Source organism: Ictalurus furcatus, chromosome 27 (genome assembly GCF_023375685.1).
Source record: "Ictalurus furcatus strain D&B chromosome 27, Billie_1.0, whole genome shotgun sequence".
NCBI lineage: Eukaryota > Metazoa > Chordata > Actinopteri > Siluriformes > Ictaluridae > Ictalurus > Ictalurus furcatus.
Window position 1 is genome coordinate 7,571,233 of NC_071281.1, and position 20,220 is coordinate 7,591,452.

At 43.3% G+C, this 20,220-nt stretch overlaps 1 protein-coding gene across 4 annotated transcripts in view; it reads left to right on the plus strand.

Moving 5' to 3' along the window:
* ankrd11 (ankyrin repeat domain 11) overlaps positions 1-19,153 on the plus strand; it is a 133,817-nt gene extending 114,664 nt beyond the window's left edge. For all 4 annotated transcript variants that reach the window (XM_053616647.1, XM_053616648.1, XM_053616649.1 and 1 more), the window contains 9 exons: positions 5,005-5,178; positions 6,120-6,320; positions 6,492-6,634; positions 6,776-6,920; positions 7,337-14,400; positions 14,511-14,609; positions 14,977-15,120; positions 15,231-15,323; positions 15,780-19,153. In XM_053616647.1, coding sequence (XP_053472622.1) covers positions 5,005-5,178; positions 6,120-6,320; positions 6,492-6,634; positions 6,776-6,920; positions 7,337-14,400; positions 14,511-14,609; positions 14,977-15,120; positions 15,231-15,323; positions 15,780-15,965 — 8,249 coding nt within the window. In that variant the 3' untranslated portion in view covers positions 15,966-19,153. The remainder of the gene's footprint in view (positions 1-5,004; positions 5,179-6,119; positions 6,321-6,491; positions 6,635-6,775; positions 6,921-7,336; positions 14,401-14,510; positions 14,610-14,976; positions 15,121-15,230; positions 15,324-15,779) is intronic.
* Positions 19,154-20,220: the final 1,067 nt, after the last annotated feature.

Here is a 20,220-nt window from a genome sequence, read left to right on the forward strand (position 1 = left end):
CTGCAGAGCACCATCGAGGCCAGTGAGAGCAGAGATTCTCTGTGCTTTTATTATGTAATGAGCCGGTGTGATCAGCACCGCTCCCTTCACCCGTCAAGGAACAATCCAAGAACCATTGTTCCTTTATTCGCTCGAGTGAGTGAGTGTGTGTGTGTGTGTGTGTGTGTGTGCACCTACAGTAGACTTGTCTGTGAAATGAGTTCTTACTTCAGGTTCAGTGTCATTTGCTCAGCGCAGGCATACAAATATGGCATTTCTTCTTATGCAACCAGTGTAATTCTTATGAAACCAGACTTGTGTAGAACTGGCGATTGAACTGCATGAAGTAGCAGAACCACAAAAGAAAAGCTTAAGCTTCACCTCGTCCCCAAAAGGCTGATGGATAAAAGTCTGAGGCACTGCCGGCCTTGTGCTGGCTCGGCTCGGCTCTGCTCGCTTTCATTTTCTGGAAGACTCCATTTGAGATGCATAATTCATCTAGCTGGTATTTTTGCAGCAGTGTTTTTTTTTTCCTCCTCTCTCTCTCTCTCTCTCTCTCTCTCTCTCTCTCTCTCTCTCTCTCTCTCTGCTTCTGCTCTTGTGCCTCAGTGCTTTTTGCAGGCAGCTCTTCTATAAGAGGCCTGCGGAATATTTCTTTCTTTCCCCTCTCTCTCTCTTCCTCTCTCTCCTCCCCTTTCCTGAAAGTCTGTGTGCTTGGATCGCGCCGGTCCTATGTCACACACTTTGCTATTTTATAATCTACGAGATTGAATCCAGCGCCTTGCTGCAGTTTTCTGCATTTTCTGTAATTGTCGTTTGAAAGGAATGTAACCGAGCTTCCTGCTGCAGCGCAGTAAATGATTCGGGGCTGCTTTGTAAAGGCACACGGTGCTTGGGAGAGGTGAGGGAGTGCATGTTCTCGCTCAGGCTGGAATGAGTGGGTGGGCTTATCAGCACCACTAATATTCACCACTCCACTGCCGGGCACACCAACGCTGCCAGGCAGAAACGCTGGCACACACACTCACACACACACACACACAACCAATTGGTTTGAAGCTTGGATGCTTACCAGATGTATCTGCTTGCTGCTGGTACAGAGTGTGCCTGCTAGCTCCACTTTTTTTGTTTTACACTTTCCCTTTAATCTCGCATTGCACTCTCTCTCTCCCCCAGCGTTACTGTATATCAGAACAGATCCTGGGTGAGCAGTCCTGCATGTCCAGGAGCTTGTAGTGTACTCGATGCACGTCCCTGGTGTGTGTGAAGCTTGCAGATACAGGCCTGTTGTGTTCGCATGATGTTCCTCCAGAAAATAAAGGCCTCTGTGTGGTCTGCTCATGAGTTTCCTTCTCTTTGTGGCTGACAAATCACAGGGCTTTTTTTTTTTTCTTTTTCTTCTTCTTTTTTTTTTTTTTTTTTTTTTTTTTTTTTACTGTATCATTATTTTTTTTCTTTGCTCCTCTTTTGTTCCATTCTGTCACAGCGTACTTTCATCTGTAGCACAAAGCAGTGACACAACATCCTGTGGGCACTTCCTGTCTCTTCTGCCTTCATTTCCTGTTTTCTCTGGCCAGCTCAAGAGGAGTCTGTGTCTGTCTCTCTCTCACTCACTCACTCACTCACTCTGTGAGTGTGTATATATCTCTGTCCCCATCTTACTTATTCCATATCATCTCATTTGTCTCTCGCTTCCTTTTTTTCATCATGTGTTTTCCATAACACACTCTTGGTGAACTAGAGTTATATAAGCCTTATGCAGCACAGTCGGACAGTGCTTTCAGATTTATACTCTGAGGGGGGAAAAAAAACAAGTTAGAGGGATACCCCCCCGCCCCCCCATTTTTTTCCCCCCTCTGGCCTTCCTGAACTCTCATACTCCTCCTCGTAGATACCAGACAGGCCCTTATTGGCCATGTGTTTTGTGTGCTCAGTTCAGTTTGTAGCTGTAAATGTGAACTCTGTAGCACAGTAACAGAGGTTGTGCTTCATGTCCCGGGCAATGGGAAGTCCCCTCAGTGGCAAGTCCCCACCCTCTCCAGTGACCCAGATTCTCTGCAGCCTTCAGAAACACAGACCCACAGCAAACCACCATTTTAATACTTTCATTTGGATCAGTACAGAGGCTCGAAAGAAAACTCAGAAGACACCATTACGCCAAAAGTGAAGCGAAAATTCCAATCAGTTCCTAGAAATAAATGTGAACAGACTGTAGACATTTTAATAATGGATAACCAGAGCACCTCGTCTCTACAGCAAGGCTCACTCAGTGCTGTAGTCACGGGGTATACAGTATACAGCTAAGCTTGTATATCTTCCGGGGGGGGTTGCGTTAGGGCTTAAACTCCCTATGCATCCCCTTATTTGATACTCTGTATACGGCTACATTTACGTTTATGGAAATCCAGGACAACTTACATTTATCTCATTTATACAACTGAGCGGTTGAGGGCCTTGCTTAAGGGCAGTGCTGGGATTTGAGCTGATGACCTTCTGATCAGTAGTGCAACATCTTAACCACTGAGCCACATGCAAGCGTTCTTGTGCAAGATTACAGCAAGTGACCAAGAACACAGAAATCCCAGAACCTCACATGTGAAATGAATCCAGTCCAAATAGGGCCTCGGTGTTTTTCCATACTGTAACCGACCAAGCGCAATCACCCTACATCTTAACAGAGCGTGTTTTGTTGTTGTTTTTGTCGTCGTTTTGTCAGTCCTTAGACGTTACCAGTCCAGCAGCTTTGACTAGACTAGATTGAAAGAAACAGGATGAACTCCTTTCACCATGGCAGTTTTTAACACCGATAAGATTATGGACAAGCAGCCCACGCGTTCCCATTCACACGCCGTTGCATAAGCCATTGTCTGTGGTGTTCTCACTTCATATTTCAAGTTTGTCTGCTTCTTATCTCGTTGTTAAGGTGTGCATTTTGACACCAAAAAAAAAAGGTGGGGGGGTAGTTTTTGCCACTTCGGTGTAGCAGATTCAGGCCTCACTGAAGAACCATGAGTGCTGACTGCAGCTGCTTCACTCAGGCTATCAGATAAGCCTTGTCTCAGGCTTTTGCTCCAGACTAATAATGGTTATTTAAAGCTTCTGTACCGGAGTAGTAAAACGGCTCCCATGGGCGCTTTTATGGTTTTTGCCAGCTATTGTTTATTTGATTAGACTGAGCAGTTCTGTTATTAGTACGCAACATTAGGTAGAGTCGTTGGGTTTTTGGTTAGTTTTTTTATGTGTATTTTTTCCTCTTATGATTTAGCTGATTACAGTTGGGCAGTATTAAGGTTTTCACACACTTTAATCTTGGCAGTGTTCAAGCATGACATAATGACTTTCTGTAAACACCGACAGTTTCGTTAACATTTCCGAGCCGAGTCGCGGACTCCAGGCAGCCATGTTGGCGACTACCCTCCGATCGTAGTACTGCAGGCCTCTCTAATCCCGCTCGCCGTGAAGGCTGCAACAGTTAACTCTGCGTCATTAGCTCATCTTTTCTTCCCACCATGGAAAAACATGTTTAGACTGCTCCTGCGGCTCCCGCAGTTCGAGTTTGAATCGGAGGAATGTGTCTAAGCGGCAGATGTGTGTGAGAGAATGCGTATGGGTGGGGGTACATTAAGCGTAATCGTTTGCAGATGTTGGCACCAGTTCGTCAGATCTGACTGTGGAAAGTAATCCCTGGAAAGAGTTGTGTGACAGGAAGTTTTTCTGCTGCTTGGCTTCCTCTCGGTATAAATTATATTTGTGGCCTTGAGCAAATCAATGTGTTAAAAGCAACAGCGTGCACGTTTGTAGATCTTTCGTAGATTAGATGAGAATTGAAACCTAGATGATGGCATCTGGTGTAACTCATTTGTTTTTATTAGCGGTGCAGATGTGTTTGTGTCTGCATGCGCACGCACTCACGTTGTTGGGTCATGTTCGTAAGCGTGAGGCTTAGAGTTGCAGGGACGTCTTCCTGTTTGCCACTGTACGCTGGGTGAGGGCGGTGTAACGGACCGTCTTGGTGCATTGTGGGGCAGAAGATATGTTTACACCCAGATGCTGGAAATAATGGACAGGCGTGTCTTTTTGAAGTGCGGCTGCTTTTGTCCCGCTCCTCGTCTGTGCTTTGACCTTGCCTTAGCCATGCTGAAAGCAACACCAGCCATTTTGTAATTGCTGACAGGTTGCCAAGTCACACCCTTTAAGAAAGACACTGGCACACAGACACACACACTAAGTGCTCCTCCCTCCCTCCCCATGGGGATTCTGGGTAATCCTGCTCTGCTGCTGCAGGCTTTCAGACTCTCAGGGCAGACATGGAATTCACCTGGGAGTGCAGGGTTTCACTTCACTTTCAGAAGCATCTGTGAAGGTTTTTAACTCCTTCAGGTCATTTCGAAATGTCTGTTCCTATCGGATCAAATCGACTGCGCTCATCTGAGTGACTTCTGATGAAGAGAAGAAACGTTAAAATCATAACTCATTTACATGACTTTCAGAAGCACAAAAGATGCAAACACACATTGAGCTCACAAACCAGTGTGAACTAGTCATCTTGTGTGTGTGTGTGTGTGTATATATATGAAATTAGGAACAGTATGTAAATGTGCGTTGGTGAATATTCAAAATGCAAGAAAATCCAATTCACTCAATCTTACGTTTTTGCTTGTCTGAAGGTCTAGATTACAGTCCGAGCAGTGGTGGGGAATGGAGGGGGATTTCAGGGGAACAAAAAAGTGGTGGTGTTTTATTTTTGCTTTTAATTTAAAAAAAAAAAAAAAAAAAAAAGTACCGTCTGCGTGCAAATACTGTGTTCCAACAATCAGTACAAAGATTGAGGGAAAACACATTTGAATTCTCCAAGCAGGACAAACCCAAAAGCCGAAACATAAACAAACATGAACAAGTACATAGAATTGAAAACATTGGTGAAAACACTCCAGCTTGGTTAGAATGCTCTTAATCCTTCTCATAATCAGTCATTGAGGCAGTTCATCGGGTCTAACTTGGCCATTTTCTCCCCCTCCTACACAGAGAAGCAAGGTCCGGAGCGGAAGCGCATTAAAAAGGAGCCCACCAACACCAGGAAGCCAAGCTTGCCGTTCGGGATGGGCATGCCAGGAATCCGGGCTGGGTACCCTCTGTCAGAGCGGCAGCAGGTGGCTCTTCTTATGCAGATGACGGCGGAGGAGTCAGTAAACAGTCCAGGTGCGTGCTTGTCATGAGCGCCACGTCCTGCGAGCCCCCACAAGCTCTCGCTGTCCCTGCCGCACTCTCTCATGCCATGCTTCATTAAAACCCACACCACAGTCCTTAATTAGAATTCCATTTAACAAGATAACCCTCATCAATTCCCATTACTACAGCCAAATGGACCCCAATCTTAATCCACTGCTGTCTATGACAGTGGAAGTTTGTACACCTCTTCTAAACATTTCAAATGTTTTTTTTTTGTTTGTTTGTTTTTCCCCCCCTTACACCGGCCTGTCTGTCTGTTTTACAATCTGATATTGAAGAAATTAGGTAACATCGGATATCGCTCAGTAGTCTAATAAAGGTTTATTAGTGTAGTCTGAATTCTGCACCAAACCATACGTTTTATCATTTCATGAATGCTTGCCTCTTACTCAGATTTACCTCTTCCTCTTCAAGTGGTTGCACATGGTTAATTTTTAGAAAGAAAGAAAAAAAAACACATCCTGGCTGTGGAGTATTTCGAATTCTCACCACGCACTCAAGTATTTTTTTTCTGCTGACTAAAGATTAAAAAAAAAAAAAAAAGTTAAAGCGCTGTCTGCTAACAACATTGATTCTTAATGAGTTCTTACATCAACCACTAAAATCCAGGCGGTTCTCTGCATTCACATCTAGTGTACTAAACGCAGATCAAATTTTAAATAACGTTCCGGATGATACCGTATAAAAGACACCGTAACAAACCGCTTACTTTAATCTTGTAAAGGAGAATAAATGAGCCCAGAAAACAAGGGGCCACTGTTTCGGCTGTGCGTTTGTTGTACAAGACTGCCATCCGGAGGCAGCCGTGGGTCATCACGTCTTCTCCAGCATGCAGTGAGTTCCATTCGCACACGTCACACCGTGTGCATCATGTGCCTAACAGATACAGTTCTATTTGGTTTTATTTTCAGACACAACACCAAAGCATCAGTCACAGTCAAATCTGGGTCAGAAGGGAACACCAAACTCTGCCTCAAAAACCAAAGACAAAGTGAATAAGCGGAACGAGAGGGGCGAAACACGGCTGCACCGGGCAGCCATCCGCGGCGAGGTGCGCCGCATCAAGGAGCTCATCAGTGAGGGAGCTGATGTGAATGTAAAAGACTTTGCAGGTGGGGAGGGCTTTCATTGTTGCACCATCAGAACCATGTTAGTGCAAGACTACCGATTGTGTCGAAGAGATAAATTGCATATCGCATGTCTAATATTTATATATTTATACTGCAAATAAGGAATGCTTGCTTTATGTATCATGTTTAAGAAGACGTCATTGTGTGTTCCAGGCTGGACCGCACTGCATGAGGCGTGCAACAGAGGGTATTACGAAGTGGCCAAGCAGCTGCTGGCAGCCGGGGCCGAGGTCAATACCAAGGGCCTGGACGATGATACGCCTCTACATGATGCGTCAAATAACGGCCACTTCAAAGTAAGCCTTTTGCTAAAGCTTGATAATGCATCAAAGCAGCTTTTTCAGTGTTTACCCAGCCACTGACTGCGTTTCACTCGGGCTTCTTTTTTTTTTTATTCTTATAAATGGTAAAATTACATGATTATTTGTGTTTTCCAGGTGGTGAAGTTACTTTTGCGGTATGGAGGGGATCCTTGTCAAAGCAACAGAAGGGGGGAAACACCGCTGAAGGTCGCAAACTCTCCAACCATGCTTAATTTGTTGCTTGGAAAAGGCACTTACACCTCTAGTGAGAGCTCATCAGGTGTGTGCTATATATATGTATGCATGTATGTATGTGTGTGTGTGTGTGTGTGTGTGTGTGTGTGTATGTATATATATATATATATATATATATATATATATATATATATATATATATATATATATATATATATATATTTATTTATTTATATATATGTGTATATATGTGTGTGTGTATGTGTATATATATATATATATATTTATTTATATATATGTGTATATATGTGTGTGTGTATGTGTATATATATATATATATATATATATATATATATATATATATTTATTTATATATATGTGTATATATGTGTGTGTGTATGTGTATATATATGTATGTATGTGTGTATGGGGGTTGTTTTTTTTTTATACAAATTTTGAGCAAGTTCTCTCCAATAATTAGTTTTTTATTTGTGCCAGCAGAATCTTCAGAGGAAGAGGACGCTCCATCGTTTGCCCCGTCTAGCTCTGTTGATGGCAATAACACGGATTCAGAGTTCGAGAAGGGCTTAAAGCTGAAAGGGAAGACCCTCGACCCACCCAAATCCACCACCACACCGGTGAAGGACGAATACGAGTTTGATGAGGATGACGAGGAGGAGCGCGTCCCACCTGTGGATGATAAGCATTTGCTCAAGAAAGATTTCCGCAAGGATCCTGTCAGCAAGGCCAACAACTTCATCTCCATACCCAAGATGGAGGTTAAAACCTATTCCAAAAGCAACTCACTCACACCAAAGAAGCCAGTGCGTCGGATACTGTCCGATAGCAACAGCTCAGACGAGGATGACCGGACGTTGTGTTTCACACCAACACCCACGCCAAGGCAATCTGCTGCCCAGAGCAACACCAAGAGTAGAGACTCGAACACTCTGTGCTCCAAGCAGCAGAAAGACAAAAGCAAAGTCAAGAAGAAGAGGAAGAAGGAGACAAAAAACAACGTCAATAAGGAGGTGCGCTTTGGCAAAGTGAACGACAAGTTCTGCACCTCAGACTCCGAGACAGCCGATATGGAGAGCGATGATGATAAGGGCTCGATGCCAGTTTCGAACTGTGTGAAGGATTCTTCGACTTTGAGCCTTAAAGAATCTAGTGTATTCAGCTCACTGTCTGTGTCTTCTTCCTCCTCCTCTCATGGGAGTTTGAGCTCTCAGAAACTTACACAATCTCTGGCAGAGCAGCACCCGAAACAGTGGAGGACGGATGGCTGGAAGACCGTGTCCTCCCCAGCTTGGTCTGATGTCAGCTCCCTCTCCGACTCGGTCAGAACGAGGCTTTCCAGCGAGTCTGACTATTCCTCTGCAGACTCGAGTGTTGAGTCTATAAAACAGGTGAAGAAGAAAGCGCAGGAGAAGAAGAAAAACAACACGCACCCCAGTGTGCTAGACAAAAAGAGCTCCGACTTTTATAAGAACTCAAACACAGATGGCGCCGTCTCTAAAGCAGACAAAGATGGCAAGGTATTGAAAAAACACAAAGTAAAACACAAACACAAAAATAAAGAAAAGGAGAAGGTTACAACTTTAGTGCTGAATCAAGACATGAATGAAAAATTTGTCAAGAGCATTTCCTTTGACTTTGACGATTCACGACAAGAGTCACCCTCAGAAAGTAAAGTCAAACTCTCCAAACATGAAAAAGATCATTTTAAGAAAGAGGACAGGTTGGCAAAAGTTAAAACTGAAGAGAAGGACTGGCCAGGGAAAGAAGTTCAAAGAGTTTCTAAAGAAGAGAAGTCCAGGAAAACAAAGGAGTCTAACAAAGACAGAACGAGTAAAGATGAGAAGGACAAATCTTTAAAGACCGAAAAGGAGAAAGGCTTGAAGGACAAAGAAAAGCCAAAGGAGGAAAAACAAAAATCCCATAAAGAGGACAGAAAGAAAAAGTCCAAGGATAAGTCTCTCAAAGCAGAAAAAAAGAGTGAGCAGAGAGAGGAGAAGCATTTTAAGTCAGAAAAAGACAAAACTGTAAAAGAGGAGAAGTCCAAGAAGGATAAGACCCTCAAGGAAGAACCGGATTACGAGGACTACGATATGAAGAATCCTTTTTTAGAGGACACCAAGATGAGTGCATCAGATCATGATCGATGGCCATCAGACCTTTCCTCCGACAGCTCTCTCTATGAAGACGATAGTTGGGATGCCCCCATGAAAGAGTACAAAGCAAATAACAATTCTGTGAAACTCATCGTGGAGACGATGAAAGACGAAAACCGGGACCGGAAAAAGGACAACAAAGTTAAAGACAAGAAGTCTGAGCATGGTGACAAGCGCTTTGAGAAAGATGTTACTTCCAAGAAGAAGGAGAAGGAATCCTCTGACAAAGGAAGCGACAAAGGGAACGAAAAGAAGAAAGACTGGACCGACAAACAAAAGCTGAACTCCGGTCACCCGGAGAAGGAGAAGAAACGAAAGGAGTCAGCCGATGGGGTCATCAAAGAGAAGAAAGAAAAGGAGTCGGTTGAGGGCGGCAGAGACCGGAAAGATTCCTACGAGTTTACCAAGGAGCGTAAAGACTCCAAAACCAAAACAGAATGCTTGAGAGATGACTATGGCAATGAGACTCTCTTCAAATCAGAGAGTGAAACTACTCCGAAGTCAGACCCCAGGGAGAGGAACCACTCTGGAAAAGAAAAGGAGAAGAAAGGGGATGGCATGGAGAAGAAAGACAAGGTAAAGGGCGAAAAGCACAAAGATAAGCCTAAAGATCGAAGTTTGGACCAGGAGAAACCTGAGAAGAACTCCATTGACAGGTCTTTGAAAGATAAAGACATTGAAAGGAGCTCCAAAGACAAGAAAGATGGGGCTAAAGATAAGCACAAAGATTCTCATAGCAAAGATAAGGAGAGGAAGATGTCATCTGAGCAGAGTAAAGACAAGAAAGAAAAAATATTCCAAGACAAACATGGTGAAAGGGAGAAGGATTTTCTTGAATTTAAAAAGGAAGAAAAGAAGCCTGAAAAGGTGAGGGAGAAGACCTGGTATAAAATTGAGGACATATTCACAGATGAGAGTGAAGACGAGAGCGACAACTACAACGGAGGAGTGGCGAAATTGAGTGATTCCTTTGGACTGTTGGACTCTCACCGTAAAGACTCCACACCTGATCTAGATGACATAGATGTCCTGACGGATAAACACAGGAAGTACTCTGGAGAGGGGAAACAACACTCTATAGAAAATAAGAAAGAAAAGGAGCATAAAGAGAAAAAGAAAGAGAAGACCTTTGATGCAGGAAAAGAGAGAAAAGGCTCCATGGAGAAACACAAAGATAAGAAAGACAAGGATTCAGCTGATCTAAAACACAAGGACCGCAAAGACAGAGCATCTGTGGACTCCAATCAGGAGAAGAAAATCCGACAGAAACCAGCTGACAAGAGGGAGCTCGCCGAGGAAAAGAGCAAAAGCAAATACAAAGATAAACCGGACCATCTGAAAGATAGGAAACTTTCTAAGGGGAGTGGCGAGAATGAGAAATCCTTGCTTGAGAAGCTAGAGGAGGAGGCCATGAACGATTACAAAGATGATTCCAACGATAAGAACAGTGAGATCTCATCAGACAGTTTCACAGACCGGGGTCATGAGCCAGTTTCAAGCAGCTTTTATGACTCCTCAAATATTACCCTGCCAGATATGTCCGAGGATCGAAGAGAGTCGCTGTCCATTTCCAATGCGCAGGACAAATTCAGAGAGAAAGAGAGACATAGGCATTCCTCTTCCTCATCGTCCAAAAAGAGTCACGACAAGGATAAGGAGAAAGGCAAGAAAGAGAAAGCCGATAAGAGAGACAAGTCGGAGGAGATTAGAGAGTCCTTTGGCCGTAGAGAGAGCCTACCTGTTGAGAAAGAGCCCATGCCCTTGGAAGCTGATCCATACACGTTTCCATATGGCTCTAAGGGTGACGGAGAGGACGACTTGGACAGAACTCTGGAGTTTGAAAAGGAAATGTCCAAAAAGGATAAGACAAATAGCATCATTACTAACGAAAAGATTAAAGACAAAAAGAAGAAAGAGAAGCATAAGGACAAGGTAAAAGAGGAGAAACACAAATATTCAGATGGCTTTGGGTCTTTCCGACACACCAAAGATGAGCAAAAATCTGGACTGAAAGAAAGTCCTCAAGTCACAAATTTGAAAGATAAGTCTAAAGAAGATAGTCCAAAATTTGATGGCAAAAACAAGGACAGGAATAGGGACATCACAGACAAAGAGAAAACCGATTATATCAAGACCAAGGATAAACTCAGTGATGGCGACAAGCTCGGCCAGTCAAAAGACACCTCCCGGAAGGACAGTCGCCCACGTGAGAAGCTTCTGGTTGATGGTGATCTCAGACTAACAAGCTTTGGCAAAATGCTTAGTTTAAAAGATCAGGAGAATGAAGAGCGGCATAAGAGACACAAGGAGAAGATGAAACAAATGGAGAAATTAAGGCACAAATCAGGAGATCCAAAGCTTAAGGAGAAAATCAAGTCCAGCGAGGATCTGAAAAAGAACCGTAGTGATCTCTCATCTAAGAAGTCTGGCACATTAGACTCTGCTTTGAAAGACAAGAAACTTAAAGAGCCTTCCCAGATGATGTCCCCTGATAGGAAATCACAGCCACTGGACAGCCAGAACTCAAAAGACTGGCTAGCAGGCCACCAGATGAAGGAAAATCTTCCTGCTTCTCCACGACCTGATCAGAACAGACCAACAGGGGTCCCCACTCCCGCGCCTGTGCTTTCGTGTCCAAGCTACGAGGAAGTCATGCAGACTCCTCGTACACCGTCCTGCAGTACAGAGGACTACCAAGAAATCATATTTGATGGACTAGACTGTCAGAACTCTTCTGCAATGACGATGTCAATGAATGCCTGCTCCCCAACGTTCTTTGATAGATACACATCCCAGAACTCATCCCATAGTTTCCCAGAAGGAACCTGCATCACACCAGCGAAGAATATGCAGCTACCCCTCGAGAGTCGATCGATCGCCTCGGAGGTCAGAAGACCTCTAGAAGAAGAGTTCAAAGCAGAAGCTGACAAGTTTCTTAGACAGCAGAATGCGCCTCGAGAATTCGACTCTTCTGCTTCTCACCTTTGTGAAGACAAAATTCCAATGGAGAGACTTGAAAGTCTTTCATCTTCGTACCCCTCACCTCACATTAACATGCTGTCTCCAAGGCCTGACTCGACACAGCCTGTACTTGATAGAGCTTCTGCAGCCAGTTCTGGGAATGATGCCAGTGAACTCCCTCCAGAGAGCATGTTCAGTTATCTCACGAAACCGTCAACTCCAGTCCATAGACCTGACCCTCAATGTCTGGACATAGCTGCTCCTCTAACACCAGCCCCTGCAGCTTTGCCTCCGATGGACATTGATGACTTGTCCGAACCACATCAGAGTGAGCCCAGTGTGCTGCCGTCTGATCCAGTGAGTGGCAGTGAATATTTACCTCCTCTCGTGGAGGAGCAGGATGAAGATGAGGATGACGATGATGATAACGAAGACTTGGAAGAGGACGAGGAGGAGGAGGAGGAGGAGGAGGAGGAGGAGGATGAAGAGGAGGATAATTCGGAGGAAACGGCTGAAACTCAGATTGCTTCGGATCAGGCCATGCAGTCTACAGAAGATCCCACGTATTCTCTTGGATTAGACGAGTCTGTCATGAAGACTTGGGCTGAATCTCTTGATCGTCGAGAGCCTGAAGTCCTTCCACTGACACCCACTCATCCTCAAGATAACATCATGGAAAACTCTTGTGACCCGTCTATAGGGTGGACCTCGGATGGTCTTATGAAATCACCCCATGAAAGTTATGGGGAGGTTGAAGCTGCAGTTTCAAAGATCAGCAGTCCATATTCACACTCCGATTGTGAACTGCCACCTATTCCTACTGCAATACCTGTCCATTCATCCATGACACCCCCTTATTCTGCATATTCCAGGTCATACCCACACATTTCAGAAAGTCATTACGAGGTACAGAAAGACAATGTAGAGGATATTTCTTCATCACCAAGACCTCAAGCAGGGCCTGAAGAATCAAACTTCATGCCACCCTCCTCAACTCAACTAGAAACGTTCTTCACAGATATCAAACCACATGATGAGGAGAATCAAATGGACGTCGAGCCATCATGTGTGGCACAAGAGAACAGAGAAGAATCACTCAGTTACCCTCAGAGCAGTCTTGCCCAACCAGTAAGCTGTGAGTCTCACTGGGCAGACCCTTTTCCTAACACAGTTGATGAACTAGATGATCTGAGTCCATTCTCTTTGCCAGACCTTCCCTTCCCAGAAAAAGAGATGCACGAGTCTGAAATTACAGCCCCAGAGACAACAGAGAGCAAACATCCTCCTGCCCAATTAAGACCTTTGGAAACAAGCAAAGAACTAGGGGTGTTGGATGTTGGCTTTCCCAGTTTGAGCAAACCCCCATGCTCACCTGCAGTTGTTCCTCCATGTGAGTCTGCTCAGGATTTGGAACCGACTCCTCATAATGAGGAGAGTTACAGACCCCAGCATGAGCTTGAACCAGAACCTCACAACATTCAAGATGTTCCATCAATAAAAGAAAAAATCCAGGAAGATGTGCAGTTGTTTGATGACCATGATGAGAGTGATGGTAACATGTATTCAGTTGTTGATGGAGAGAATGACCAGGAATATAGACAGAAAGACACGGCCCCTGATATGCTGACGTCAGTAACGCCATGTTTGGAACCACTGGCACCTTTAAAATCCGATCAAATCACGTCTAATCCCGTGGTTGTCTTGGGTACCTCATGCAACTCTTGCCTCCCTACTCCAGTCTTGACTGTCACATCATCTAGTACTGCGCAAATATCAGAAGCTTTGGAGACAACAGTAAAGCTCCCAGTTGCACCTGCCACAACCGAGGCCCCCAAAAAGGTTGAGGAGATAGCTCCAAGGATGACTCGCAATCGTGCGCAGATGCTGGCCAACCAAAGTAAGCAGAGCACTGCGACGAGTGTCTCATCTTCTACAACCTCCTCTCTTGTTACCACAAACATCACCACTATTTCTCCATCGTCTCTTACCTCTGGAGAGAAAGAGAAGGAGCCCATCAACACCATCACTGCTCAGGCTTCAACTCCTCTTCTCGTCACCAAAACTAAAGGCCGCGCTGAGGAGGAAGATGGCCAGACGCAGCATCCTCGCAAAAGGAAGTTCCCGAAATCAGGCCAGCAACAAGTGCAGGTTCAGCTCGTCAACACAGCAATGCAGCAAACACGGGAGATGATACAGCAAACGTTAGCAGTTATAGTCAATGCCATCAAGCTGGATGAAATCGAGCCATACCACAGCGACCGCTCCAACCCTTACTTTGAGTACCTTCAGATCCGCAAAAAGATCGAAGAGAAGCGGAAAATTCTTTGCTATATAACACCACAAGCGCCCCAGTGCTACGCGGAATATGTGACGTACACAGGCTCCTACCTGCTAGATGGCAAACCACTGAGCAAACTGCATATCCCAGTGGTAAGGACATTATTTTACAAAATAACAGAAGCTTTCTTGTTTTTGCAGAACTTCCTAACAAGCACGTTTCAAAATGGATACCAACAGAGATTTTTGTTTCTGCCCTGCAGATTGCACCACCGCCATCTTTGTCCGAGCCCTTGAAGGAGCTCTTCAGACAGCAGGAGGCAGTAAGGGGGAAACTGCGACTGCAGCACAGCATCGAGCGGGTAAGTGCACCAACTCCAGTCACCCACACGCTGCCTGTGTCCTTCCCTTGGATCCCTCAGCTTGCTGTAGTAGTCAGGCTGTTAAAATGAGTGCTTTGATTGCTCAGCACTAAACCTTTTGATTAAAGTGATCAAAGCCCCTCTGTGTAATAGAAAAAGCCCTGTATCCACAATGTGCGTTTTTTCCAACCGTACCAAGTATTGTGTAATACACTCGAAATCCTCGTTTCATCTTGCACTCCTCTAATATCGCTCCTGTGACTTTGGAAAACTGTGTGGTACCACCTTAATCAAAACTTGTCTCAAGGGTCAGATAGTCTAGAGTGGCGTTATGTACTTGTGTCAATATAATTTTCCTTTTCTATAGGAAAAGCTGATTGTGTCCTGTGAGCAAGAGGTCCTGCGAGTTCACTGCAGAGCGGCCAGAACTATTGCTAATCAGGCTGTCCCGTTTAGTGCTTGCACCATGCTTCTGGATTCAGAGGTTTACAATATGCCATCAGAGAACCAGGTGAAATGCCTTTCTTCTGGTCATGACCCATTTCTCACGTCTCGGTGCTAATCGTTCCTAGTCTGTAGAATAATTTGGTAAACGTTGGATGCGTTGATGTGTTTTAACAGGGGGACGAAAACAAATCCGTGAGAGATCGCTTTAACGCCCGGCAGTTTATCTCTTGGATTCAAGACGTGGACGACAAATACGACCGCATGAAGGTGAGGATCTCACTGATGGTCATCTTTGTGGAAATTCTTATCTTATATGTACTGATACAAAACCTACGGAACGTGACCGAAAATGTAACTGGCATGGTACCGATCATGATGTACACAGCACGATGCTAATTGATTGTACTAGTATACAGTGTCTAGAGCAGGGGTGTTCAATCTTATGCGCAAAGGGCCGGTGGGCGTGGGTGCAGGTTTTCATTCCAACCAAGCAGGAACCACACCTGTTTCCACCTGTTTAATCAGTTGATCTTGGCTTTCAGTAGACTCAGGTGTGGCTTCTGCTTGGTTGGAATGAAAACCTGCACCCACTCCGGCCCTTTGCGGATAAGATCGTACACCCCTGGTCTAGAGGTAGATTTAAATTTTGGTTGAACCGGCCATTAATCATAGTGCTTTTGCATCCTTATTTCTTATTAACGTCACGCTCCTGGTCCTCCGTAGACGTGCTTGCTGATGCGGCAGCAGCATGAGGCCGCCGCTCTCAACGCAGTGCAGAGGATGGAGTGGCAACTCAAGGTGCAGGAGCTGGACCCTGCTGGACACAAATCTCTGTGCGTCAACGAGGTTCCCTCCTTTTACGTGCCAATGGTCGACGTCAATGACGACTTTGTACTGTTGCCTGCATGACACGAACACACGGAGACGCAGAGAGTGCGGTCTAAAATCCTCATTTTTCAAAGAGACATCAGACAGCGAGTTCGGTAAGGGCTAGCCGGTTTGAAAAGAAGATTTCTTTGAGAAGAGTATATACGTTATATATTATATCGAAGAAGGTAAAAGAAATAAAAACTAAATTGCCCCCCCTTCCGTCAGAAGAGGGGAGCGTCTTTTTACCGGGGGGAGAAACACAACTTGCACTTTCATCCTTAAAAGTTTTTCTGCTTTTGTTTGGAATTTAAGAAGCAACACTGTTTTGCTTTAAAGCTAGCCCGCCCTCTCCTGCCAGTTGATTTGGGTGAAAATAAATAAACGGGGGAAATGAAAATTATTTTTCTTTATTTTTGGATCCCCTTTAAACTTAAATTGCGTCAAAAGGGGAGGGACAAGACAGGCTCCTCCACCTTCGTCCTTCAGGATCAGGGACAGAAGGCACCGACGGTGTTCTCGAGTGTGCTGCACAGCAACAATGTGGTCCAACACGTCGAGGTGCGGCCACACGTTAAAGAAAAAAACAAAAACAAAAGACACATAAGGCCATAAGGTGCAAGATGAACGCTGAAACATCCACAGCTACAGCGGGACAACATGCTGCTGGACTCGGATCTCTCGCGAACACAGCAGAGGAGAGCATGGCTCCCACAGCCCACAGCGCCCAGGGCAGGTGGTGAGGCTCAGTGCCAGAGTGAGTGAGGGAGAAATTCCTTCAGCACCAGGACATCCCACCTCAGACATCGTGAGACCCAGGGTGTCCTCAGACCAAGGGGGATAAGGAGCAGTGCAGGTTCACAAGCCTCTGATGGTCCACTGCAAAAAGCCAGGCCCATCGTGCTAGCACTCTGCAAACATCTGCAGAAAGAGAAGGAGACGGAGGACAACTCGAGAAACGCGATGTTGCAAACCAAGAGGCAAAGACTTTTACAAATGATGTTTTAGTGGAGGTTTTTTTTTTTTTTTTTTTTTTTTTTTGGTCTTTCTTTACATGGGCATTTCATTGTTCCCTTTCTGAGGACGTGACTTGAAACACTACAGAGCCAATGTTAGTTTAATGGAGAAAAAACAAACAACAACAATTAAAAAAAAAATAAAAAAAAAAAATATTGTATTCCGTAAATGATGTACAGTTTTTATATTCGTTAACCAATGTATTCTCGCTGCCTTCTAGATAATTTATTTTGCCACCCATTACTGCACAGTTGTAAATAACTTATGTACTGTAACATCTCACAGTTAAGTGTAAAAAAAATAATAAATGAATAAAATTATCTTTGTATGTACAGTTCACTTTTGGGCAGCACTTCCCCCACCCCTTACCCACGGGCCAAAATGTGTACACGTCGTCAGTATTTTAAGGACTCGTGTGTACAGGTCTTTAAGGTTCTGTCCAAGGTCGGTCATCAGACTATACGTAATCCCTCAGAATGAAACCGTCAGGGCCACAAACATAGTTCTCAGATGTAGCAGAGTGATTATGGATTATTTAAATAATAATAGAGGTATATTATTCATTGCTTTAATACATAAAATACATGTTATCTTAAAAAAAAAAAAAAGAAAAAAAAGAAAAGAAAAAATATAAACCAAGAAAATGCCTTTTTACGGTTAACATTTTCCGATTTCATTTAAAGCTGCACACGTTATAGCTAGGAACATCAGCAGCAGCAGCAGCGTGCCGAGCCGATATAACCTGGTTCTTGACAAATATAGAGACATTCTTTAAACAATCCAATACACTGCTGAATATATTACATCTAACACAGAGGATCCATAATTATTAGTGTTCTCTTTTCACCTCATCCCTTCCTTTCTAGCATGTATCATCATTGACACAACTGCGAAGTTTTATTTTCTTTCCTGTGCAAGTGGTGATGAGTAGCTCTTTGTGTAGTTGTGTTAACTTTAAAAAAAAAAAATTTTATTATTTTTTTGTTTAAATCTGCAATCTAAAGGAATGGCACCAGAATACATTAGTGATTGGTTTAGCTTTTCTCCAACTCTGTTGTGAAGGATTCTTTTCTCCAGAAATTTCCAAAAGGCCCTTAGTGTTGGGCATTTTGATGATGTGGCCATGTAAGGTCATACATAAAATAAATAATAACAATAATAAAAAAAGAAAATTGGTTACACTCCATATTTTTTTTTGTGGGCTCTTGGACTGTTTCCATAGTTACTGTCCTCGTGAATGCCCCTCACGTTTGCCCCTCGTTGTAGTGCACGTTACAGATTTTTACCCGTTAAGCTTTTCTTTGCCGTTTAATTCATCTTCAAAGCACAATCACACAGCATTTGAATAGCCGCGTTGACAGAGGGGACTAGTGCAAAAGCGTTGTTTTAAATCGTCCTGTTTTATAATGGAACTTTCATAATTAATAGGTATTGTGTTGTGGGTTTGTTTTGTTTTGTTTTTTTATCCTGAATCCTGATTTTAAAAACCGTGTTTTTGATATTTTATCGTTCATCGTAGCTGCCTGTACTTCAGTGTGAGGTTGTGTGACGTTTGCTCAATCATCCAGGCTTGTGTTTGTGGGTTTGTTTGTTGTTTGTTTGTTTTTATTTCTTTTCTGTTTTTCCCCATGTGTGATTGTGTGTAGATGTATGGATGTTAAAATACCACATGAAGCAGTTTTTGTACATTCATTCGTTGTTGATTTGACATACAGGGCATGTATGAAAAGGTTTCCATTTAAACCCGATGCTCCTTTATTACCTTTTGTCATATGACATTAATTTGGCAAAAAAAAAAAAATCAAACCAAATATGCTTGATGTTGAGTGTGTGTGTGTGTGTGTGTTTTCTTCCCCCCTCAACACAGTGGCATGTTTATCATTATGGTTTAAAAAAGCAGAATGTATCTCATTACTATCCCTGCAAATCTCACTATTGTTTACAGATGCTTTGTGTGCTTGTTTGTTTGTGTGTGTGTGTGTTTTGTCTTCTGAGTTGTTAAAGCCCTACTCTTTTAATTCCTTCTGCCGTTCTTTGAATCTGTTCAACAGGAGGCTTGAAATTGTGATGTGGGTTTATGTAGCAGTTCTGTACCGTGCTCATCAGCTCGTCTGATGAATCCACCCCTTTTCCGTAACGCTTTCGCAAAACGTTATCCTAGAAACTGAATTTCCTTTCTCCGAGTGAAGCACTTCCTTCCTCCCACTGACCTCCATAACACATAATTACCTCTGCGATTTGAGTTCACCCGGGTATCTTCTTTAACCTCACACGTTTACACGCCAACAGGTCACAATTTCAAGCCTTTATTTAATTTTTGGGTTTTTTGTTTGTTTGTTTGTTTGTTTTTTTATCCTTTTCAATATGCATAAATCTGACAGTAAATGTTTCTTGGAAAATGATTCATAAAGCATGTAGAGCTATTCTTAAATGGTGAGAAATAACCTATTTATTATCTTTTTTTTTTTTTTCTGACACCTGTGGTATGTTTGAGTTGGAGGTCTCCGCTGTGTAAATTTTCCTCTTGTAATGACTAAAGAACCGAGACGTTGTACATAAAGCTGTATATAATCTCCCAGGACCTTTTGCACCCTTCTCTTTGTACTAGTCTGATCTTGCGTAGAATGTGGGGTTCTAACAGCAATGAGACGCTGCAGGTGATGTAATAAAGTCCCTTTTTTTTTTTTTTTCCCTTTTCTTTTTTATTTTCCTTTTGTACAATGTAGTTGAATTGTGTACATATTGTTGGAGCAGCTATGGGAGGGGAGGGGTTTGTCGATGCTATCGTCAGTGCTGTCAGAGACCCAGTACTTTCACCTCTAGCTGTGTCGATATCCTGCAATTCAAACGCGAGAAACTTAAAAAAATGGAAAAAAAAAAAAAAAATTAATGGAGTAAAAAATTCAAAATTGTTATTTTCTACAGTTGCATGTACAGAGAGCGCGAGAACTGCTGTTGTTCCTCAGAGATTATGTTCGTAAATAAATTTTTGAAATATTATTGTTGTCTGTGATTTCTTGCTACTTTTAAAGTCCAGCAGAAATGTATGAGGGAAACTAATCATGCCACTGTCCTATATCTTTCTGGATATCAGAGCTGGAATATATACACCATGTGCGTGTGGATGTCAGGGAAAAACCCTTGACATGCATTTTTTATTTACATTTTTTTTTTTTACTATATATAGTTCTCATAACTACATGTATTCCATGTATGCATGCATCTCGACCAGAAGTAAAGATCTAGCATTTTCTACTCTATTCTAGCAGAAGACAATTCT